General features: G+C 36.8%; 1 protein-coding gene across 2 annotated transcripts in view; it reads left to right on the top strand.

The window, feature by feature from the left end:
* form3 (formin 3) overlaps positions 1-26,594 on the top strand; it is a 141,162-nt gene that overhangs the window by 101,858 nt on the left and 12,710 nt on the right. Inside the window, exons 4-15 of one of the 2 annotated variants that reach the window (XM_068763516.1) lie at positions 7,606-7,711; positions 8,078-8,158; positions 9,391-9,550; positions 10,494-10,527; positions 18,468-18,606; positions 19,826-20,005; positions 20,652-20,766; positions 21,477-21,679; positions 22,292-22,396; positions 23,527-23,687; positions 24,367-24,555; positions 25,885-26,011. In XM_068763516.1, coding sequence (XP_068619617.1) covers positions 7,610-7,711; positions 8,078-8,158; positions 9,391-9,550; positions 10,494-10,527; positions 18,468-18,606; positions 19,826-20,005; positions 20,652-20,766; positions 21,477-21,679; positions 22,292-22,396; positions 23,527-23,687; positions 24,367-24,555; positions 25,885-26,011 — 1,596 coding nt within the window. In that variant the 5' untranslated portion in view covers positions 7,606-7,609. Of the gene's footprint in view, positions 1-7,605; positions 7,712-8,077; positions 8,159-9,390; positions 9,551-10,493; positions 10,528-18,413; positions 18,607-19,825; positions 20,006-20,651; positions 20,767-21,476; positions 21,680-22,291; positions 22,397-23,526; positions 23,688-24,366; positions 24,556-25,884; positions 26,012-26,594 lie in introns of those variants that run through there. The other variant, XM_068763515.1, reaches the window with a different exon arrangement.

The following is a 26,594-nucleotide window of genomic DNA, read 5'->3' as shown; positions in this document are numbered from 1 at the left end:
CGCTTTGAGTCGTTTCGTTTTGCGTTTTTTTCGAAGTTGCGTCGCTGCTTAATTAGTACTAATTTTCACTGTGCGTCGTTAGATTTTCGAGGTTACGTTGTTTTGGGTTCTAAAGTTCTTTTTTTTTAATTTTCTTTTTTTCTTAAAGATGGCAACACTTTTGTTTCTAATTGCGCCATGCCATCAAAACTCGGGGATTCCTTTTCTAACTAAAAATCAACGCAAATTTAATACGGTTTTTTCACTTTGTTTTGCTAATTTTAGAGTTCAGTTTCAATTACGTAGTGTATTGTAATGTAGTGTGTTGTGCTTTTTTAAGAGAATAACAAATTTATATAAATTTTGACGTGTTGTTTCTGGTTACAAAAAAGGTAAATATTATTCCAATTTATTTATTGGCAGAGTTATATTATTTTTGTTTTTTGAAATGTTTACTTTGTTCAATTTTCTTTTTAAAAAGTAGTATTTTCGTGACCCTGGAACCTATCTTCGATCTTTACATGGTTTGCTATAGAAAATCTTAATTCACTTTGCGGCGTTTCAATATGCGTCGTGTTTTTTTTTTTGAAACGTAACCACGACGCAAAGTGAGGTTTAGGTGTACTTGATTCACAAGAATATTCACAGCTCATTGAAGAAGAGGCTTCAACAAGCACTGGAAACGTGACATTTGATTTGAAAAATCTTAGCGAAGGTATAAGAATGGCAAATGAGATTTGCGATTTATTTATGAACATTGACACGTCTATGGAACGAAGTCTTATTAAGATGCAATATGCTAATGTGACTGCTGCATGTCAGTTTGAAGGAAGCTTTTAAAAACTGCCAAGCAAGAGAAAATTACAAAATTATTCAAACCAATGTTTAAGCATTATGATAACTAATCCATAAGTTCGAAAACTGCAATTAAATTGATTTTGTTATATGTTAGTTTTTTTCACGTAGTAACGTATACGCTATAAGCTCCCATATAAGTTACCATTTCGTATTCACGATTTCTATATTCCCGGTATATTTATAAAACATATCTCGCTTATAAATAACTTTTGCTGTGAAGCTTAAAGTTGTTATGTATATATGTTTTTTTTTTTTTTTTTTTTTTTTTTTTTTTATGACCCCCGCTATTGGGGGCCTCTCGTACCCCTATCTGATTTTTGGGACAGGGATCTTTTTTACAATTATTTTTTCACATAAATTTTTTTATTTTCATGATCTTCTCTTGTTCATCTTATCATCCGTTCTTTTCTGTCTATCATGTTACATTTCTGTTCTTTTATGCCCTTATACTCTATTCCTCTTTCTTTCGTCCTCTTATTTTTTTACAGTTCTTATTTACTAGGTACATTTATCACAGTTGTTTTCTTATACAATTAATTATTTATTTTACATCAGTCTTGTTTTTATTTTGTTTTGTTTTTACCTAGTTTTATTTTTATTAATTGCTTGTATTATGATTATTTTACAGTACTCGAGGAAGTCATTTCTAGTTTCAATTTCGCCTATCAGGGAGGCTATTGATTCCTCCTTGATTTGCACACCAGACCGGCACTCGAAGCCGAACCGGAGTCCCCCGAATGCGGGACACCGGGCCACAAGGTGGATCACGGTCTGGTCCACGCCCGGTTCACAGAAGCACGAGGGGTCCTCCTTGAGCTTAAACCTATGAAGGTACTCAGAGAACCCTCCGTGCCCCGTGAAGAGCTGGGCCGAGACCGCGTCCACCTCGATGCTGCGGAGCACGCGGTAGGCTGAGACGGCGTCCGGGAAAAACATCCTCGTTACCGAAGCCGTCGTTCCTTCCACATACCTCCTGTTCCATTCGTCGAGCGACTCCAGTCTCAGTTGCCGCTTGACGAATGAAACAGGGCATCTCTCGTACTCTGGTCGTCTTTTACTCTTCAGGGCCGCTTCCTTGGCCAGCTGGTCCGCCCTCTCGTTCCCCTCCATCCCCGCGTGCGCTTTCACCCAAAACAACCTTACATCCTTCCCTTTTTCTCTCGCTTTCATCACATTCTCCTTCACTCTTAACGTTAAGGGATGGAGGGTGTCCGATCTTGCGACAGTTTCGAGGGCGGACCGCGAGTCGCTCAGTATGGCGCAGGCTTGCGCTGACTCGCCGGCCGCGTACCCTGTTGCCTCAGCTAGAGCCAGCAGCTCTGCCTGGTATACGGTGCAGAAGTTGCCCAACTTGAGCTTTTTTATGTACAGCTCTGCGGCGCCCCGCTTGACGCAGAACGCCGCACCCACCTTATCTTCTATGCGGCTGCCGTCGGTATAAATTACCAAGTCGGCAGCCGCGGTGGCAAGTCGGACTTCCTCCGCACTTTCCCCCAGACAGGAGAACTCCACACCAACTTGACCAGACGGGTGCGGTAGTCTCAGGTAGCTGACCGGTACCTCCAGGTCTCGGTCCTTTACCACCTGCCGGGAATGACCCTTTCTTATTTCAAATAAGCGGGCTGCTTCTTGGACCCGAAGGTCCAGGGGAAGCAACCCGGCAAGTATAAGGGCCGAGTGCAGGGACGCGGTCCTGTGGGTCCTCGCGATCTTCTGCGCGAAGCCCCGCTGGACCGCGTCCAACTGCCTGCGGACCAGCAGCTTCCTAGCCGCCGGCGCCCATGCACTCGCTGCATACAAAATCGTCGGCTCCAGCACCGCCAGATACATCGCTCTGATCACCTCCGAGTTCAGACCCCAAGATACCTTCGCAGCCCTGCACAGCTGACGATAGAGGCCCTGTGCCTTCTTGCTCACGTTCTTCACGTGGCTGTTGAACGTGAGCCTATCGTCAATTGTGAGGCCTAGTATCCGGACCTCCCCAGTCCGGCCAAGCGGCTCGCCCCCCATGCTCAGTAATGGGTAGTCGAACTTCTGCTTGTTGGTTAGCACCATCACCTTGGTTTTGTGTGGTGCGAACCTCAGCTTGTTCCTAACCCCCCATTCATGAACATGGGCGAGAACGGCATTGGCCCGACTCGAGATGTCCTGGGCCTTCTGCCCCGAGAAGACCAGCACGACGTCATCTGCGAACGCCTGGCAGTGTGTCCCGGTCTTTACCACCTCCACCATGTATATATGTTGTAGTCATATGATTGAATTTATATAAATCTATAAACAAGACAACAATGTAATAAGTAAGAAAAGGATCAATATTTAGCCACTTCCGCACATGCAATGGTAGTCGTGCAACAAAGTGCACCGCCCGCCTGCCCGCTGATAAATGCGCATGCGGCAAACAATGCGAATTACACAACTGCCACCGCCAAATTATTCAACACAGAGACTGTGTTTGGCACTAATCGGTGTAACATAACTCTTGAAGAGGCCCTGTGGAGGGGTGAAACGGGTGTTGAAGTGACTAAATATTGGACCTTTTCTTACCTAGGATGGACTTCCGCAAAATAACACTTGATTCCATTAAACAATGTAATAAACATAGATATGAAATAAAATATTGTAGAAAAGACACCAGCTGCACTGTGATACGTGGTCCAAAGTAAAATTCGCGATACGCGAAATGAAATCTAACAATAAAACAATAAAGTCCTACATATGTTAATTTTTGAAACAATTCCACATACTATGTTGCACTATGTTGCAAAACAGGCCCATACTAACAATATACTGCTTATGGCTATGTTTCACCTTGAGACAACGGTTTAAAGAAATCAATATCCTTACAATATATTTACGAAAATATTTTGTACTTTTACAATAACAATAATAATTATTTAAAAAATATGAGACATCCATACTGTATTTACAAGGCATCGTGAAAAATTGGCTGTATCAAAGTTTCGACTGCAAAAAATCTCTAATTCATTTGTAATAAACGGAATCCGAATTTTTTTATATAGTTGTAATGGAATAGGCGTTTGTCTTCCATCTCACCTGATGGAAAGTGTAGATGAAGACGAAGGTGGTACACTAAGTAAGTGTACTGTACTGACTCTGTGTTTGACACTAATCGGTGTAACATGACTCCTGAAAATGCCCCATGGAGGGGTGAAACACGTGTTGAGTGATTTAACGGTGACAGTTGTGTAATTCGCATTGTTTACAGCATGCGCATTTATCAGCGGGCTGGCGGGCGGTGCACTTTGTTGCACGACTACCACTGCATGTGCGAAAGTAGCTAAATATTGGTCCTTTTCTTACTTAGGATGGACTTCCGCAAAATAACGCCTGATTCCATTAAATATTGAAGGTGGTGCACGCTCATCCAAAAAAGCCTGTTCACTCTACTCTTGAAGACTCCAGAGTTCAACTCATCAGGAAAAATAGAACAAGGCAGGTTGTTTTAAATCTTGGCGACTCTCACCAAAAACGAGCTGTCAAACCGTTTAGTTCGACCTTTAATTTTAATCGTTCGATTTTAAACAAAATTTCGTAAAATGTTGCACTATATTGCACTACTATATATAAAATTCAAAACGCTTTTTAAAAGTAAATTGATTGAAAAGGTTTATTTATTCAACAAATGAATATCTAAATGATAAGAATCCTTGGCAGTGATGTCGCTTAATAATTTTGATTTCATTTGGGTTATATCTGATAAAGTGTATATACATAAACCTGTATTGTTAAATTTTTTTAAAAGATGTGTTGTTGTGGAGTTTCTACCTTCTTCTTCTCCACAACTACAACACCTTGCGAAGCAGAGAAGAGTCAAAAAGAAGTTGACGATCAATAAGACTCCTTTTAAAACAAATCCTTTTCAAATGTTTAATAAATTAATTTTATTTATATCATTCTAACTTAATCGAGAAATCAGGTTCGTATCAAAGTTTAAGCTAAACGATTCGGCGACAAGTTGCAAGAGGAATGTGTGGGCGGATTACTTAGTTATAACAAGTTACAAGCGGTAACGGTAAATACTAACGAGCTATGTTAGAACGATAAGCAGTGATATAACTTGAGTAGCTTGAAACACAGTATTATTAAGAGATATGGCTTGAATTAGGCTAAATAATTTTCATATATAGAATACCAAGCATTAAAGACAATGATATATATATATACTCTACGCCCACTGCAAGGCTTATACCTCCCCCATAGATATATATGAAGCGATATACCATAATCGCAATTGGCAGGCGGGTTGGCGATCAAAGTGTGGTATTATGGCACGCAGATGCCGATGCTGCCCATCCTATGGAAACTTTTGTGTGTTCTGTGGCAACACTATATAATTAAAACACAAAGTGTGAATTATATAATACTGTACCACGGCAATCGTACTCGCTACCTGTGATCGCAAATCTCAGCACTTTACCACTAATCTACAACTGCTTATATACCATACATCAATAGTAATATATATGTGGCGTAAATTAGAACGCATCCGAATTTATTATCTAAGAACGCATCCGTTTTTCTATGCCCTTTTTACATTCTTTATCTCGCTACCGAACAGACACGTCGCTTAAACCGCTGTACAACAAAGGAAATAAGGATTGTATTTCGGAATCAAACCTGCGACTTATGATAGTAAATCTCACACCGTTGAACTTCCACTGCTCTACATTATTTGCGATTTATATATTTTTCTTTTTTTTTGTTGAACAGTGGCTTAAGCGACGTGTCTGCTCGGTAGCAAGATGTACAGAATGTAAAAAGAGCATAGAAAAACGGATGCGTTCTTAGATAATAAATTTAGGTGCGTTTTAATTTACACTACATATATATTACTATTACGTTGTAATATACATATATATAATTATTACATGACATTATAATTTTTTATCAAACCATACAGAGATACGTAGAAAGCTTGTGATTTAAACCACACGTCAAATCAGGCGTCAGTAATGTAGCCGGCATTGAAAGCGAAGGACACCGGGCGACAAAAGCTGCAACGAAATTTTAGAAATTCCATCCGGGTTTCGCAATGCCATAATACCGCCAACCTGTTTGGCATAATTGGCACTTGTTACTACTGCCATTGCCAGTGTAAACTTTCATTATTAAGCTCGAGTAGCATAAATTCACTGTAAATTATTTTTGGCCCCTGATAATTCCATGTCTAGGTTACACAGGGACTATTCTTCACAAATTATATCATTTTTTTTCTAATCCTTTCATTCATCACCTCACTTTCGTCGCGTTCCCTCTAGAATACTTCTTCTTTTAATTTCATTTATTTATCTGCTTTATTCTTACATTTACATTCATTTATAATTTAATGGCACGTTATTCAGAGCATATGTAGAGTTCACAGTCGCTTAAGGAACCATGAAGAGATGAACAGGGTCGACATCTTTGTACGGGATTTAACATGAAATAACTAGACCTGTTAATGAACTGAATTGAACGATATATCTCAGTGGACAAGCAAGTAGCGTGTCACATATCACGTAAAACAAGTGACAACTATAGCCTTTACGTCCACACACAAAGTTGGCATATGAACATGTTTAATCGTCGAGATATGCTGAAATGGGAGATACTTCTGACCAGTGCTATACGGAATCAGGAAGGTAGAACTGTGTCCAGCACTGGACCTCTGAAATCATAACAATAATCGTGATCCAAAGCTCGCCCATAAAACAGATTTTTTATAAAATTCAAAACCCATATTAAAAATAAATTGACTAATAAAGATTATTATTTAATAAGCGAATATTCAAATGACAAGAATCCTTGGCTTATTAATTTTATTTTATGGAATCAGTCGTTACCTTGCGGAAGTCCATCCTAAGTAAGAAAAGGACCAATATTTAGCCACCCGCACATGCAGTGGTAGTCGTGCAACAAAGTGCACCGCCCGCCAGCCCGCTGATAAATGCGTATGCGGCAAACAATGCGAAACACACAACCGCCACCGCCAAACCACTCAACATGTGTTTCACCCCTCCACGGGGCATCTTCAGGAGTTATGTTACACCGATTAGTGCCAAGACTTTGTTTGGCACTAAATATTGGTCCTTTTCTTACTGATTATTTTTATTTCATTTAGTATATATCTAAAGTGTATATGAATAAATTCGTGTTAAACTTTATTAGAAGATGTCTTGTAGTGGAATTTCTTCCTGCTTCTTCTCTACTTTAATACCTTCGAAGCAAAATAGAGTCAATATTAAAATAGGTTAATAAAATAAATAGATAATAAATTGACGATCAATAAGAGTTCTGTTAAGAGTTCCTATTTTGAATACACGAGTTTTGTTATCTTTGCGATGCACGAATCAGGTATGGGAACATTAAGAATCTATGAAAACAATGGTTCTCGGATAGGAAACGTTGGCCCAGTATCCTTAATGTCTCTCATCTCTATCCAAATGTCGTCTGGTAGAGATTGCAACGGGCGATAAGACCGCCTCTTGTACTCTATGAATTGTTTGTTTCTTTTTTTTACCTCTAAATATTGTCTATGGTGTACAAAAGAGTTTTAGTAAACAAAATAAAAAAATATCTCACTGTGTAAATACTTTACTCTGCTCTATCTAGAGAATTCGACTAAAAAGAGAAGCAAATGTTTTTTAAAGACCACTATCTGTCTCTTTCATTTCAATCGAGTCTTTACTAATGAAGAATCTCACTGTCACTTTTTTCTTTTTTATTTCTTCTCAGGATATATACTGACTTTACATTTTTTGTCTCTAGAATTATGGAGAGTCGCGTGGGTCTAGACTATATCGTGGAACATGCGGAGTATGCAGGCAAACTCGCAGCGGCGCTTACCTCCCCTGCAGCTGCCGTGAAAAAGCAGGTGAGAAAATTTTCACTGTTCTATATATAAAGGATGATTCGAAATCTGTGTAACTTTAAAAAGGTGAATATACCACAAAATACACTAAATGATCGTTTTGAAAAACGTTACATTAATTTATTTTTGCTATTGTAATATAATATTATAGGATCAATAATTATTTATCTATTTCTTTTACTTCCACTGTTTCTTTATTCTTTCTGAGCAAGTAGGATCACAATCAATTTAATGTTTTTATTTATTATCCTATTACATTTACAATATGTATTATAACTTATTTATTATAAGTATATATGTTATATAGATATACATGTATATTTTGTATAAAAGAGGTTACAGAATGTTACAGTATTTTTTTGTTTACAGGTGTTTGAGCTGCTTTCAGCGCTATGTGTGTACAACTCCGATGGCTATGCAAGGGCTGTTGATACTTTGGATCGATATAAGGTAATAAATACCATTTAATATAACATAATTATTACAATTAGTTGGTTTATTCGTGGTGACCATAAAGTTCTGTAGTCCTTCAGGTAGGATGTTCACCGACAATGAATAAATGACCTTGTTATGGTCGACCGAAGGCACTGAAAGCAGGAAGGCAGGTCCAGCTGTATGATATCCTACACCTGGACTGATGATGAATGTAAATTGTAAGCATGTTATCCCAAGACTACGGTACAGGGCTAAGTTCAAGGATGCTCACCATCCACGAGGCTCAGGAGCTTAAGATTGAAGCGGTCATCGTTGTTCCTCAAACAAAAGATACCCTCGGGTTGTACAATAGTTTCCATTATGCGGTAGAAATATCACGTCACACGAACTCGCGCATGTATTGCATGGACGTGACTCAAGATGCGATCGCAAGGTTTTTCGATGTGAATACGGCAACCGCCGCACAGACACTGGCGCACAACCTGAGGATGCCAATATGGAGTAGGGATGAGGAAGTAGTCGAATGAACCGTAACTTTAATAACTTAACCTCTTATCCACCCCTATCTTGAGGGGGTTTTATTCTATTACCCTCCTTATTTCCGTCACAATCTCAGTCATAAATTCCTCTATTCTCTTATTTACTTACTAGTCTCCTTCTATACATCACCTTTTTCACTTCTCCTTCGCTGCTAAAACACACAGCTGGTTTTATATCACAATATAATTTTATTCTTGAACTGGATATTATTAAATATTATTAGGGCATCGTTATAAATAAACAAGACAACAATGATTTAAAAAAAGAATTAATTACAACACTAGTTTACGATTTAAGATAGGAAATAGTTTAAGAGACTTTGTAAACATTGTAATGGAATATTGTAATATTGTACAGTGTGAAATATTGATCATAATAAATAAAGCATGTTATTCCGTTTATTATTAATATCAGAACAGTAACCTATTAAAAACAAATAAATAATAATGAAAATATTGCATCTGAATTTTACTTTTTACTTTACGAGATAATAGTTGCAACTTCTTATGCAGTAATAATGTTCTTGCACGTCCAAATGTGAATGTTACATTTGTCCATATAGATCAGATTAATTTTAAAATCCTTGTGATATCACAATGACAGCCGATGGACACTTCCTGCAAGACATAGGTCTCCCTAAAGATCAATAAACGCTCATGTGCCAGGAACTTCTCGCCATTTTATTAACTTTTTAAAAATTATTACAGACCTTAAAAGGCGACCGCTACCGCCTGAATGTGGTGGTGGAAGAGTTGAGGAATGCAACCACCACCGACTACAAGACCGCGCTGGTGGCCTTCATAAACTGTCTCATCATCTCCGCACCCCGCCTCCCGGACAGGATAAGGGTCAGAAATGAATTTATTGGTGAGTTTTTGGTTATAAATTCTATCACACATTAGTAGCATACAATGTCATGGAAATAGACATAAAATAATAAGAAGTTCACCACGTTTAACCTTTATATGAGGCATAGATGTATTTTTTAAAAAAGAGGTATATATATATGTATTTAAACATAGGTTTAAATGAGTAACTGCGGTTGTTATGGCGTTATAAAAAACTATAATTTTTTAAAACCATTGATGTCTTATCAATGGTTTTAAAAAAATATTGGTTTGCTTTAATTTTGGTTTAAAAATATTTAAGATTTATGTTAGGTAATAGTTTAAGAGACTAGAACAACTTAGCTTAGTAAACAAACATGCAAAAATGTAAGTAAAAATTTAAAAAATACGTAAATATTAACTGTTATTGTAAAACAAAAGCACGAACGCTAATGTCTGTGGATTACATACTCAATAAATAAAAAAGCAAGAGTTTACTTAAAAATTATTTACTATTCCAATTTTTAAGCTGTTACTTGAGAAAGGCCTAATCGAATGTTTTCATCTTTTTTAATAAACTTATTAATACTTTTTAGAAGATTTTTATATAAAAAGGAGAGAATAGAGAAGTAAAATAAAAAATATTGACAGTTCGCATTGAACTTCGCGCATTTGACAGTTCAGGCGCATTTATCGATCACAAAATTAATTTATTTCACATTGAATCAAAAAAATTAAGTAATTGCTCTGAAATACGTCACATTTTTTTCAATCGTAAAATGGCAGGTCTATAATTACTGGCAGTACAAGGTCTGCAGCGCCATCTAGTTAAAAGAAATCAATTCTTTCTATACTTTCTCGTTCTTTTGGGAAACAATATAACGAAAAATCTAACACAAGAGCTTGCACTAAACTACCAATATAACATGTACTAATCTCGTACATTAATCAGACATTTGTATAATATTTACGCCTGTTTCCAGGTCTTGGACTTCTTCCGACGCTAAGCAATTTAAGGTGAGTTTAAATCTAAAAATATAAGTTTATTAAAAATTTTAATAGTTCCAAACAAAACCGTGAATACAGGACTTCAATATTCGCATTTAATGGAATCAGGCGTTACCTTGCGGAAGTCCATCTTAAGTAAGAAAAGGACCAATATTTAGCCACTTCATATGCAGTGGTAGTCGTGCAACAAAGTGCACCGCCCGCCAGCCCGCTGATAAATGCGTATGCGGCAAACAATACGAATCCAACAACAGCCACCGCTAAATTACTTAACACGTGTTTCACCCCTCCACGGGGCATCTTCAGGAGTTATGTTACACCGATTAGTGCCAAACACAGAGTCATTAGACTATTGATAACGTAGCTTGAAGAATTGCTCTTCTGAAATGGCAGTTTGCGCAGCACATCGCTCGTCCAACCGATTGACGTTGGAGATGGAAGTTTCTCGAGTAATGACCATGATATTAGGTGGTCGCGGGAAGGCACTAGATGCGTTCAGCGCAGGAACCTATATCTTGACGATCACTGAGGGTGGCCTAATGCTTGCAGTGAGACCTTTGGCTGAAATGAAGATATTAGTATATCATAAAAATGTCATTAAACCGAAAGAAAACTGAGTTGAATTTAATATGGTTTGCGCCTTTTTTAAATATTTATACACGAGATCAAAATGAAGTAATTTGTAATCGGATACAAGTTTGTTCTCTTTTCTTTTTAACGCTCAAAATAAATGGCTTATGAATTTTAAATTTCGTATGCATTAGGACTCTAATCATTTGATATAAAAGGTAAAGGAGGATTAAATTATTTTTATTCGAAATCGAAGTAAATATCACATTTCAATTTTTTTTTTATTTTGTCTGTAAATTCAAAACAAGTTCTTATTATTCTGTTGCCTTCTACTACGAATAAAGATTACTATAATTAACCCCTGCATTGTCAACAAGTCAAATGCATGTTTGTTACATGCAAAATTTACTAAGTTTTTTTGATCTATTTTAGCGACGCCCTAACAATGTTTAGTTTTGTGCGACCATTTCCTCATGCCTACTCCATATTGGCATCTTCAGGTTGTGCGCCAGTGTCTGTGCGGCGGTTGCCGTATTCGCTACATCGATGAATCTTGCGATCGCATCTTGAGTCTCGTCCGTGCAATACAAGCACATGTGTGACGTGATATTGCTTCCGCCGCATGATGGACACTGTTATACAGCCCGAGGATTTCTTGTTTGATGAACAATGATGACCGCTTCTCTCTTTAGCCCCTGAGCCTCGTTGATGATGAGCATCCTGGAACCTGTACCGTAGCCTTAGCTAATGAGCACTTATTTATCGGCTTGGATGTGAGTTAGGTACAGGATGTTTCTCTGATTCGAGATATTCTTATCAGAGTTAGGACGCCTACTCAGGAATCTCACCATCTCCTCGGACGAATACATGCCATTTCGTATTTGATTGTTTTCGATATTATCAAGGCATTTTAAATGTTGAGACCATTTAAAAACCACTTAAATAACGATCTGCAATAAACCTGCCTTGTTATCGTCCTAAACAGCTTATTCTAAATCTGAAATAAATTTCTGACCCTTTTAAGATGTTACGTTTTTAGGGTCAAATTTATAGCTTTTTATTGCGTCTCTGTTTACTTTAGAGACTGTTTACAGTTCAATGTACTGAATATAACATACCTGCCACTACAATATGTGTGAATATATAAACATGTAACATTCGTTTTCTCTACAAAGCTGAATTCTTGACTTTAAAAACTTCTGATTGGTGTTTTCACTCAATTTTTTCTGGACTTAAATTCGAATACGAGAATATCAAAGCGTATAGTGGAAAAGGAAGTCCCTGAATACACGCATCGTGCGACCGGTCATCAAAGCAATCTTTGGGGGGAGGCTTTTTTCTTACACCGTGCGTTAACATGATCATAATGGTGATGAAATAGCCTTAAAATCAAATCCTGATTATCCCACGTGTGTCTCCAGCGGACAATTGAATAATTTGGTCATGTTATAATATATTAAACAAAACGATAATTATGGTTTAGTCTTCAATTGTCTTTAGTATATACACTTGGATTTTTTATCATATCTGAAGTTAGACAAAGTGTATTCTATTGTGATAATTTTCTTTTGCTTCCTCTAATAAAAAGTATAATACTTTTTATGATATATATGATATCTATAAAAATGAAAATAAATTGCGAATTGTGCAGAGCGCAGAACTCAAGTATAGATCTAGAAATTACGTTAATTATTTTTCTGCGTATTTTCGCGACAAAGAAGGTTTTTATGGAAATGCAATTGCAAAATTGCAAAATAAATAAAAAAAACCGTCCTTTTTCGTTACCACAGAGTAAATTAAAATACTTATCCCTGGCTTTGTTACAATTAGCTTTAGTATACTTTCTATATATGTAGGTAGACCAACTACATATTCAATGTCGCAAGAAATTCCAGGATCTAGCATCCTGGTGCATCCAGTGCAAGACAGTACGAGTATATGTTTATTTAAACTCGTAACGGGTCGGAGTGTACATAATAAAGTTTCTCAAGATATCTTAGATCTTACTTTTATTAGATTCAAATATTATTAAATAAATCTTATTAAACCGTTAAATAGTTTTTAGTTGATCGAAAGATGTGGATCTTGGTTTGTTGACTTATTTATGGTTGATAATATAATGTACATTTAAAAAATTATTATGTAGTTTCTGGCTGACACTTCTCAGGAGATCAGCGTTCCGACCCGGTGCATGTAAATGCCTATGAATAAAGGTTAAATTTTCATTATTCTATTTCTCAGGGTCAAAGTGACCCGCGCCGCCAGATGGAACAGTTTAGTGCGGGTCACCGGTGACCCGCGCCGGCGTGAACGTTTTAAATATATATATTTTGAACGCTATAGTCATCTGTGATTGTAATTATACTTAGCTATTTTAATTATTATGTTTGTTATATTATATTGATGATCTTTGTAAAATAAATAATAGAATCCGGTAGCATATAATGAGAATAGTTTAAAATTTTTATGACAACCACACCTTTTACTTTCGGAAACGTGCCGTGCGCAATGAATACAGTTCTAAAACGACAAAGATGGCGTCGCGTGGGCGCATACGCGCGCCAAACATGGCGCCTTCGCAGCGGAAAGAATTAATAACATCGTTGTGTATTACGTTTGTTTCCTTAGTTGTTTATGTGAAATTAATTTTAATATTTGCGTGGGCTATGGATGAGATGGAAAGCTTGAGTTTTACATAATACAGTGTATAAGGTTATTTACGAATTTGATTTTTCGTTGATCGGAATCGATTTACTTTGCATATATAACTGCGCCCTTTCCTACCACTCGTTACAAAAGCCATTACTTTTCTCACATATTTTTGGCGCACGCTAATTTTTTTTTAATTTATAAATATTACCAATAAAATTAACATTAGTACTATCCAGTACAAGTTACAAGTACAATTATTGCAATTTTAATGTCGTGTCTGACACACATGCGTTAACAAAATAAAATGAATCTATTTACATACATACTCTAATTAAAAAAGTAATTATATTATTCTGGAACCATTTATTAATAATTTACTTACAGGTAATTTATTTATCAATACGTTCTAAAATATTTTGTTTGTATTAAGATAAGAGATCGTGGTAAATATCTTAACTATTTATTTTCATGCACATTTCTCATAAGGAATATATAACCTTAGTTAAATAGAAGGCTTTTGTGTAAAGTAAGCCGCAGGCATGTTCCATATGGAACGAAATTATGAAGATCCAGGCTATTTATATGCCTGCAGCAATAATGTTCTAGAAAGTTCCTACAATCATACGCTGCATGGACCAATTTTTACCCTTCCCCCCCACCCCTCCCCCCCTTTTTGGTAACCTCTCGTTCCTCCCTGCCAGGTGTGTAGCGAAGACGTTACAGCTCTTGTAAATAATTTTCATTTTATTCTTTTATTTCACTTTCTCCTTTCATCCTATACAGTCTCATATTACAATTTTCTTCTGTCCTTCAAAATCTCTATATTTTTTCACATTCAAATCGTCTCCCATTGTTATGAACCTGTTGCACTTCAGCCGTTACTGGAAGTCTATTATCAACAAAACTATATAGTCTTTGGTCAGGACTCGCGGGTTAGCGAGCTGCCGATAAAATATGATGGTTTAAGTGACAGCTGTAGTCCATTTAGATCCACTGCAGTTTTCCTAATACACTAGGTTAGGGATGGTGGCGGTTTTAGATCATCCGTGCACGTATTTCATCCATCTTTGATGAAAAATGGAAACTAGGTGTAATTGAGGTGGTATATCATATCGAAAGATTATTTATAGTCGTGTACTATTTACAGTTTTTACTGAAACACAAAGACAGCAACTAACTTACTGATGTCTTCTGAATTCAAATTTACTTTCAAATTTCAATTCGAACGCCTTATAACAATTAAATATTTAAAAGTGTCTTGGCAGCAGTGGCCAGTACAATATGGCATTTTCATCTTTAAGATATACAACGAGGAGTCGTGGTGCTGAACACTGCAACCAACAGCTCTGATATATATAGTCAAGAATCGCATATTACTCCTATCTATCAAAAATATAAATATAAATTTTTTTTAAGATAAACGGTCTTTTGATACCTATATTGTGGTGGTTGTGGAAAAATATGTACCTGTACGCCATTTTGGAACGGCGTCCATCTTGAATTTTAAATTTTGACATAATCATCGTGTTTTACTAGTGTAGCCCTTTCATTTGATACCCATATTGAAGGGGTTAAGGAAAAATACGTAATCCGCCATTTTGTATCGGCGGCCATCTTAGATTTATAATGTTATTGATTTTATTATATTGTATTGTCATTTAAATTAAATGTGTGTACCAAATTTCAGATCAATTTGACAACGGGAAGGTGCTTAAATTTCAATTTCTAATTTTGATCCATATAAATTCCGTACGGGTCGAACTTAATAAAACCGTTTAAAAATGTCTCATAACTGTGCCCGCGCCTCGTGTGTAAAAAGTAACATATTAAAATTCCATTTTCAAATTCATCAACTGCGTCACACTTTCACTAGAAAAGAAAATTAAATGATTTCGTATTTAGATTAAAATATATTTAATTTATGTTAATTGTTTATCATTCAAGTTTTTCTTTCAACGCCTCCATATCTCACGTGTTCGTAATGGTATATATAAATGCAATACACACATAACATTATTCCCTGTCACCTCTCATAAGAAATTATAAATTTTTGATATATAGCGCCATATATTGTAGTGTACAGTGTTGTACAAATATGATCAGGCTACCGTATTACCTTACAACCTTTTACAATGTTTCATCGCTAACCATCGACCCGTCCAAGCCGATGGATGCTCTTCTAGCAGCGTCCAAAATACTCTAGAACTCGTTTGACCCGCTGCCAGGTCGATTCTAACCAATCCTGGCTATTTAAGAAAAATAATAAAAATTAGATAAACTATACATATAAAGGAAATAAATAAAAATAAATTAAAAAAGAACTTACTGTAACATTTTGGGAGCGGAAGCAAAGGAAGTATGACGACAAGTAAGCTAGGAGAATGCTAGACATTGTGATGAAAGACAGAGAACGAATGAATGATTATATAACGAATGTAAGGAGAGGAAGAAAATATAAAATAAGAATGAAAAAAAAATACCGTTTCTCACCAGATAGGGGAGAACGGGTGGTCCCCAATAAAGGAGGCCACTATGAAAAAAAAAAAACAATTCTGGCTATTAGAAACCTATGGAGAAGGCTTAAATCCAACAATAGACATCTTACTGCTAAAATGATGATGTCTTTAATGATCTTGAATTCCTTTTCAAAATTACACAAAGTTGAAGATACTGAAAATAAAATTGTACGTTGTCACAGGTTACAACCATAAGGTGGATAAATGACTTTGTTAAGGTCTGGATACTGGACACTGGATCTTGTAAAACTATATATGCCCAACGGTGGACAAACTTCGTCTGAAATGATTTTAGTGACTGAATTTTTAAAATTTCAATCATGACGTCATCGTATCCAAATCCAAAGTCAGAGTCTAAATAGCTAAATAAGATCATTGCAATTATTTATAATCTTCAGCATACAGTTAAATTTATGTTAGTTCAAAACGCGTCACCTACTGTGATATTAATGAAAATATTAACAAAAAAAAACAACATTTGTTTTTCTATTAAATTAGAACAATTTATTTCCAAACTAGACTCAGAATGCCTTCTGGCAGAAACAATGCTTAACATGTTTCTTGAATTTACTTACAGATAGATTAACCGCGTCATTTAGTATTTTGTTATAAAATCGTATGCATTGGCCTAAAAATGAGCAAGACCCTCTATGAAGCTTTTATCTATCCAAACATAAGCACAGTATCGCGCGTCAACTTCCGGCAATCCGGTGTAGTTCGTCGCTCCGTCTAGTAGGAAGTCGTTATTGATCGATCCTTACGTAGGGCTAACCCTTACGTTTAATCCTGCATCCTTTTGTACTTCTATACCTTTAATTCTAGGATATAAGATACATTTGAACAAGCATACGCCTCCAGGATACATTGATGGTGTCACCTTTACTACAGTTATACACAACCTTCGTATCATTGATAAAGCGGTGACTTCAGACTAGAAATATTACTATTTTCATTAATATTTAAACTTATTGTACTAATCAACAGTATCTCCTGTAAAATATTTATACATCTTTAGGTACCTGTTAACTAAAAGACAAAGTATTTAATGGAATCAGGCGTTACCTTGCGGAAGTCCATCCTAAGTAAGAAAAGGACCAATATTTAGCCACTTCACAAAGCACATTGCACAACTGAGGATGCCCCATGGAGGGGTGAAACACGTGTTGAGTGATTCAACGGTGGTAGTTGTGTAATTCGCATTGTTTGCCGCATACACATTTATCAGCGGGCTGGCGGGCGGTGCACTTTGTTGCATGACTACCACTGCATGTGCGGAAGTGGCTAAATATTGGTCCTTTTCTTACAAAAGACAAAGTTTCTGGAAAGAGAAAATTCTGTTACTAAATTCCAAGAAATAATAGAGATCCACAGAAGAATGAATGTGACTGACGTAGGTCGGAAAATTACCCGTCTGAAGTGGCAGGGAGTGGAGGATATCGATCACGTAACCACGAACCAGAGGACCCAACGTGGGGTCCTCCTCTAGATGGACCGACGACGTTGTTAAGGTCAGAGGAAGTCATAGTCATAGGTTGAAAAGGAAAAAGAAAGTGAACAAGTATGACCTTGACTATGAAATAAGAAGGACTATATTCATGGTAGCAAGATATATAATGAAATAGAACAAGAATTAAGTTCTAACAAACTTTCGAAGCACCCTTGATAGATTCATCAAAATTTTGGTGAAGTAGGAAGAAGAGCTTTATCAGTGAAGGTGAATATCAATTTATTACAATGGAGCCTTCTTAAATTTGCTGTAAGGCTCTTCAGCTCCGAGTGTTTTACCCAGACTCTTCCCCTAAAGCCTGATTCTCAAAAATGCTGACAAATTACGTCTCTTTGATCATCTTACATCAACGCAGTAGTAGTTTAACTTTAATACAAGGTTACTGGAAGTTGTTGGATACGAGCAGAGCAACACCAGTTATGGGGAAGTCTATGTCTTGCAGTGGGCGTGATCATGATGAACCAAAGGCAAAATGACGTAACAACGCATGTGGATTAGATTGAAACTTGTATTTATGTAAATATCTTACTGCAATTTCGAATTAGTGTGTATCAACCCTAAATGCAGTGGGCGAAACTAAATGACAAAATGACTGCACCGGTTCGTATTACTAAATTGTCTCAGTCGAGTTTGTCTTGGCTCACTGGATACCGAATTGGCAACAATGCTATACGGATTATGTTATTCACTTATTTCACTTTCAGGCACGAGGCCGCCAGTCACCCCGACCTGGGCGTTCAGCTTGATGTCTTCGATGAACAGAGGGAGACCGATGAAGCCCAGGGTCCTGGAGGCATCAATTTAAACTCCCACCTTGATGTTTTCTACGCTATACTCAAACAAGTAAGTGTTTCTTTGGTTCTAAATTTCATCACCATTGTCATTTCAATCATAAAACGCTAACTACTGGACATATGTCATATTTAGAGATTTCCAACAGAAATGGGGGACTGACCTTCACCTAGCGGTTTCCTGTGGTGTGCCTAGTAGATGGACATCTCATGCTTTGATCTACGAACACGTAGATCCTACAAAACCAAATTGCCAAAGTGCTCAATTGTTCTGTGCCTTTAGCTTGTCCAATTCAAAGCCTGATTTGGTCTTCGTAAATCCTGAGTAGTCTTTTTTATTGCTCAGAATTTTCTTTATTCATACTGTATCTTCTCTGATTGGAAATACACGTTATTTTGTACCATATTCTTAATAACAACCAATAACTATTTCATGTCTTATCATTTTTGGAGAACACGTTGTAATTTTTTTTTTAATTTTTCCCTTCATTGTCTGCTGGTTTTTATTCTTTATTACGTTATTTATTTATTTTTGAACAAGTCTACAAAAGCAGTCGTGTTTTTACACCACAAATGATTACATTATTTAATATTGCCAGTAAAAATTGTTTTAACAGGTGCAAATGTCTAGCACCTGCAAATGCTCGATGATGTTCCTTCATTATCTATATATAGCAAGGTGTAGTTCACTTTTGCACATATCCAAAGCTTTTCCAATGACAGCCCTTTGAAATTAGGATGTACTGCATCTAATTTCAATTTTCTCTGTCCTAACCGGTATGAAACACTGTTTTGCGAAGAAAATCGCATTGATTTGCAGTATGGCAGCTATAACCTAAATAAAATAACTTTACCCTTCTTTTATGGCCCCCATTATCAGGTACCTTCAGTACACCTTCCGTTTTGGACAAGATCATTAGTTTCCTTAATAAGTTTTTCACTTAATATAATAATTTTTTTTACCGTCATCTTCTTTCCTCCTATATATGCTCCACGCATCTATCGTTCATTCGTTTTTATACTTTATTTTCCTTCCTTACTTCGAGTTCACCTCTAGAATACTACTTTTTACATTCTTATTTATGTTTTATTTTTATATTTACTTTTGTCTATGTTCCATGATTTGACAATTTATACCTTATTCTACTCTTACTCGACTAGGACATACTTCTTTTAATTACGTCACTTATAACTTTTTTGCAGAACTCTAAGAAGATATGGCTTCTTTCTCCGTCTTCTATCATCCTGTAACTTTACCCTTTGCTTCTCAGGTTGCAGATACACCACAAGAGATTCCATTTCTTAGCATCCTGCAGCATTTGCTACGAATAGATCCCAAGGAACCGGTCAGTGACATCGTCTGGGATACCGCTGAGACACTGGTGCATCGCGCCACGCTCCTCGAGAGCAGAGAGGACGCTGCCAAGTTACTTAGAGCGCCAAGTGTACAAGTAAGTGTTTATGTACGCGTACACTAAGTAGACCGACGACATGGAGAAGTCTTGTAATACGGCCCTCGTAAGAGCGGTTATTACAGTGATTTTTGAGGGAGGCCTATACCTTACAGTAGTCATTTATCGACTGACATTGTAATAAAGTGCTTATGTACTAAAAAGTGATTTTCTGACAAATAATTGTTTTGCGTATATGCAATTCCATAAAATAATTTTATTTACATGCAGCAGTACAGGCAAAGTACATATTTATTTCATTGAGTTTTGCTACAAGTTGCTGAATTGAAAATTAAATTACTTTTAACTGTGCCAACCATCATGGCTCATCAGCCTCTAAAAGCACACAGGAAGGGATATACCTCTCCCAAAGATATCTTTGGGGAGATTTACCAAAATCGCCACGCCTAGCTGGTGGGATGGCGATCATAATGTAGTATTATGGTATGCAGAGGACGCTGCTGCCCATCCTCTGAATACTTGTATATGATATATGTATACCAGTCATGTAATACCTATCAAAATACTAACAAGTACATATTTATTGCTTCAAGTACTTTAAAAACTAATAGCGACTCCCTTACATTTTTTTTCTTGACACTTGCTTCTGATTCCTCGACATTTAAAGCTCTATTTATACTTCCAGGCGAAAGTAGGATGCATGTGCCAACACAGAGATACGTCGGGCGCCGGCCGAAAGCAGAGCCTTCAACGTGCACTCTCCCCACCACCGCCGCCCCCCGCGCCTGCCCCACCAGCAGGTACCTTCAGAACACTAATCTTAACCGAATAAACAGTACAAAAAACCCGTTCGAAGCTCGAAGAATTGCTCATCTGAAGTGGAAATGGGCGAGAAACACTTGTGGAAGACTGGCGACCACAAGTCTGTAGACACGGCATGAATAGGCTGACCCTGGATTAATAAAAATCACTTAACAGGCTTTCATTAAGTGCATAGATATATTATGTCCTTCCCTGGACAATTAAAACTCACTCGATACACTTGTTAACTAGTGATCTGAACCAATTAAGTAATAATCTAATTCCGACCCTGGCAACTTCATTGTAAATACGTCTTTCTAAATCTATTAAACAGATGTGAATACTGAGTCTGCTCCTGGAGTTGTACTTATCACCTGAGATGCTACCATTGTAGAGTTCTAGGCTCATACAAACCAACTTTAGCAAAAGCATTTACCTCATGTAATGTTTAAATTAAGCTTGTTAATTTTTGGCATCATTATCAATATAACAGCGTACAAAGTAGATGGCTACTGGAGTCATCAAATGAATACTTCAGACCAGCAATCGAGTTGGACAGACGAAAATCAGGGAGTCGCTGCAGACTGCTTACAACGGGTGCTATTAGAAATATATGGATTATGACCAGCTGTGGACACCAATACTTAACTAATGATGATGATGTAATATATACTATAAAGAATTATCACAACGCCGTACCATGTTACAGCTCCAATGGCACCTCCAGCTCCACCTGCGCCTCCACCACTGGCCCCACGAGGGCCACCTCCTCCACCACCACCTGCTGGTATCACTCCCCTCGCACCTCCAGTGCCACCACCAGCAGCGCTGGAGAAGCTGCCGCAACAAGAGACACCTATTCCGAAGACCAAAATGAAGACGATCAATTGGAACAAGATTCCTAACAGCAAAGTAAGCTTCGTAGACATCTGAAATTTATATAATAATTATCTAGAATAGTGTTTCCTAGCGTAGGTCTCACGCTCTACAGGAGGACAATTTGATTATTAAAGGGAGGCAATTTCAAAATGGACTCAAAATGAAACTCAAAACTTCCGTTTCGTGACTATTTAAATGTAATGTTAGATTTCAGTGCTAAAATTAAAGGAAAAAGCTACTAATTCTTTAATAGTTGCGGTAAATAATTATTACTTAAAAACCTTCAGTAGTTCGTTATATAAATTTTAATAACTGCATTTCGTTAAAAATTTTCTAATTATTAGTAAAGATTCTTAAGTGATACATGTTACATCAAACATTGTTAAAATAAAATCAGCCGTGTGCTACAGAAGAGAAATGTGAACAGTAGAAAGAAGAAAATACATTAAGGGAAATATGGTGGTTGAATAAGATGTTGAAGATATGATGGACTAAACGCTTCACTCTCTCTCTTCTCTCTGTTCTCCGTGAACTCGAGATGAAACAACGCCCCACTTTAATGTTTCAATCTCACAAGAAAAGTCTGAATTTTGATTTTGCGTTTTGGTATAGCAGATGAGGATAAAAACATATTTTCGTTTTCAGGTAATTGGTCAAAACAACATTTGGGCGATCGTGGCGTCGAGTCACAAGCACTCTCCGAAAGCAGAGCTGGACTGGAGTGAAATAGAAGGATTGTTTTGTCAACAGGTAATCACGTTGATTTCATTTTTATTAAAGATTTTGCTTTATAGTAACTATGGTGCAAATCTCGTAATAACTACAGAGTTAGATGCGTGATTTGCACCTCAGATGTTAAATAAAAATCTTTCTATCTCTGTAGATAGAAAGAATTTTATTTAATATTTCTCTATGATATTTTTAAGTGCTATAGAAATATTGTACAAGGAATAATAAGTTAACATTGTATACACAGTACAAAACATTGTACATAACTGTAGATACAAATAGTTTTATAAGAACAGCATGCATTGCATAAAAAATGAAAGTTATCAAATATTGAAGCTATAAATTATTTACAATTAAAGCTAAAAATAAGCACATAATCTTTTGACACAAAACAAAACAGATCAGAAAATAATCATTGAAGAACACTACTCTGCTATATTTACGTACGATGAGGTGTTAAAATTTTGATTTTTGAAGAGTTTAACCTCTGTCTCCCCTGATGTTAAGTTATAATGAGTTCTACGAAAGTACATGCTTACTTAGAAGACTCCCAACTTATAGTTGGCTGGAAATAACGACGCCGGTCAAACCACGGACTACCAAACACAGTACGACGTCCATCCATATGGTGGAGGCAAAATTTTTTAAGGTTACGGAAAGATTTTGAATGCAGGTGACTTCCAAATGGTCTCATTGGAAACCTTTGTGACCAAACTTTTAGGCCTGTGATCACCAACGGACATCCAATGGACGATAATGAAACACCTTTAGGACTAATCCATCATCGTAGCCTTAATTAGGCATATTAGTGTCATTAATGTTTTTTCAACTAGTTTAATCAATATTTAATGGAATCAGGCGTTACCTTGCGGAAGTCCATCCTAAGTAAGAAAAGGACCAACACGTGTTTTACCCCTCCACGCGGCATCTTCAGGAATTATGTAACACCGATTAGTGCCAAACACAGAGTGCGACTCTGATTTAACGGAGATTTATCGGTGGCAGTTGTATAATTCGCATTGTTTGCCGCATACGCATTTATCAGCGGGCTGGCGGGCGGTGCACTTTGTTGCACGACTACCACTGCATGTGCGGAAGTGGCTAAATATTGGTCCTTTTCTTACATAGTTTAATCAAGTTTATTTTATTAGATCCAGCCGACGGGCTCAGCTGGATCGTCTCCAAGGCTTGGACGAAGCCCCATCTGCGACAGCTCCGGTGAGAGGAAGCCGAGAAAAGAATCTTCCGAAATCACACTTCTGGACGGCAAGAGGAGTCTTAACGTTAACATATTCCTCAAGCAGTTCCGAAGGTAGGTTCAAAGAACTTTAGAATGATCTGGAATAACATATAGGCTAAACATTTTAAATGCCCCTCTGCACAATGGCGTCCGCAACATTCATTTCGATTTATTTATCTATGGTTAATATCACTGGAAATTGCATTTTTTTTGCCATAAAAACCGGTAAGGTCGTTGTCATGTTATCACATTGTAAAACACGAATTTTTATATTGGTAAAGTTTAATAAGAAGCAGCCATCTTGTCCCGAGTATATTACGGTAGAGAGATGGTTTGACAATTCACATTGACACATTAACAATAGTGTTACTATTTAAAAAAAATTATGTTTCCAAAAAACTTGACCAACGAAAATTGGTATTCATAATATAGATATGCTTGCCTAGATAACAGAAATTATTTAATGGAATCAGGCGTGACTCTGTGTTCGGCACTAATCGGTGTAACATAACTCCTGAAGATGCCCCGTGGAGGGGTGAAACACGTGTCGAGTAATTTGGCGGTGGCAGTTGTGTGATTCGCATTGTTTGCCGCATACGCATTTATCAGCAGGCTGGCGGGCAGTGCACTTTGTTGCACGACTACTACAGCATGTGCGGAAATGGCTAAATATAAGTCCTTTTCTTAAAAAAGGAATAATATTTTAAAAAATAATAGTTTAATTTATAAATGGATGTCATGTTTTCTGCAGTTCCAACGACGACATAATCCAGCTAATCCGCGAAGGTTCTCACGATGATATCGGCACTGAAAAGTTGAGAGGCCTACTGAAAATCTTACCTGAAATCGACGAGTGTGAGATGTTAAAAGCCTTCACCGGTGACGTCACGAAGTTGGGAAATGCCGAGAAGTTCCTTCTGCAACTTATTCAGTTACCAAAGTAAGTTTTTTTTTTGGGATATTCATAAGACTTCTGAACAGTTCGTTTCGAATAAACTGTAATATTTTATTACGTAAACATAACAATTATTGCAGAAAAAATCTTAAAAAAATAAATGACAATATAAAGTATATATAATACCAATCATCGTCTTTATTATTTTAGCTATAGGATGTCCGTTGTTGGACATAAGCCTCCCTCGTAGATTTTGGAAAGGACCATTTGACCCAGCCTTTCCAATTTGTAGGTTGACATATATGCTACGATTGACGGTCTTAAGTCCACCGGATCAAAAGAACCTAGTAGACATTTTTTCTGCGAAAGGTCTACCTGTTGCCACTTAAAATTGCCAGTCCGCTGGGCAGTCATGCAGTTCCTTTGTCTACGCATCTCCTCATTCATTATCAGATCTCATAGAAATATCCCGAAAAGATGCTGCTAATTACAATATATTAATTAATAATGGCAAATGTGTTTAAAGCAGTTTAAATAAATAATCCATCCTCTGAAATTCATTGCTAAACTTTCCTATCTCACGGATGTGTTCTTATAGCAGAATATTTGAACATTTGCCAGCCATCGGTACCTTTCACGGCTCTTGTAGAATCTTTAGAAACCTTCTTAATAATTGACTGTATGTAACAGATTTTTAATATTCAGTGTTTTTAAACACACAGCCTTGAAGACTGTGCGGCGGAGATAACATTTTCAAATTAAGAACTATTTTGGTGTCTAAAGTCATAATCCAGATGATTCCTTTTTAATATTATTAAACGGTTTTATTTAGTTCGACCTGTACAGAATTTGTTTATTTGGGTCAAAATTAAAAATTGAAATTTAAGCACCTTCCCGTTGTCAGATTGATCTGAAATTTGGTACACACATTTAATTTAGATGACAATACAATAAAATAAAATCAATAACATTATCAATCTAAGATGGCCGCCGATACAACGATGATGGCGGATTACATATTTTTCCTTAACCCCCTCAATATGGGTATCAAATGAAAGGGCTACACTAATAAAACACGATGATTATCTCAAAATTTAAAATTCAAGATGGACGCCGTTCCAATATGGCGGACTAGGTACATATTTTTCCACAACCACCACAATATGGGTATCAAAAAACCGTTTAACTTAAAAGTTTTTTAAATGTATTTATTTTTCGATGTGTTCTGATCTTTCCACAATCTTAAATATAATAAATTTTTAATATCGTATCACCTATAAAGGAACACATAACAAAACCATTATTTACAAGGTAACTTAAAATGTACTTTTAACTTGTGTATGCTTGTGTGTCTAAATAAATAAATAATTTCAGTTACAAACTCCGCATAGAATGCATGCTTTTAAAAGAAGAGTGGCCCTCTACGGCTGGATATTTGGAGAGTGCCATCAATGCTATACTCGTCGCTGGTGACGACCTGATGTCTTCAAGAGCCATTCAGGTGATCTATTCAGTTTAACATACAATGTGATAACTATACATGATCCAAAATTGATAATATTTAACTAATTTGTAGCTTTCATTTAAGAACGCTTCGTATTGGCCAATAAGATCACAATACTGTGTTTAAAATAAATCTTACGCGTTCGAATTTAAATTCTAACGTGGATATGAATTCGGACGCCACAAGTAATAATACCGTTTTTGTGTGTGGGCTAATTTTTGAGTTGCAATTACGTATATAGTAGTTTGTTAATATTAATACATAATGCAAGTATTTCTTTGTCATTATCATTTTAAATATTTAATGGAATCAGACGTGACTCTGTGTTTGGCACTAATCGGTGTAACATAACTCGTGAAGATGCCCCGTGGAGGAGTAAAACACGTGTTGAGTGGTTTGGCGGTGGCAGCTGTGTGATTCGCATTGTTTGCCGCATACGCATTTATCAGCAGGCTGGCGGGCGGGGCACTTTGTTGCACGACTACCACTGCATGTGCGGAAGTGGCTAAATATTAGTCCTTTTTTTTACATCATTTTAGTCATTACACATTAGGACGTCGATTTCTGGACACAGGTCTAC

This window comes from Battus philenor, unplaced genomic scaffold, assembly GCF_028537555.1.
Source record: "Battus philenor isolate CCGP_79_NKW_IND1 unplaced genomic scaffold, ilBatPhil1.0.hap1 SCAF_18, whole genome shotgun sequence".
NCBI lineage: Eukaryota > Metazoa > Arthropoda > Insecta > Lepidoptera > Papilionidae > Battus > Battus philenor.
Note: the sequence above shows the minus strand (reverse complement) of the source record. Positions and strands in the feature narration are given on the sequence as shown.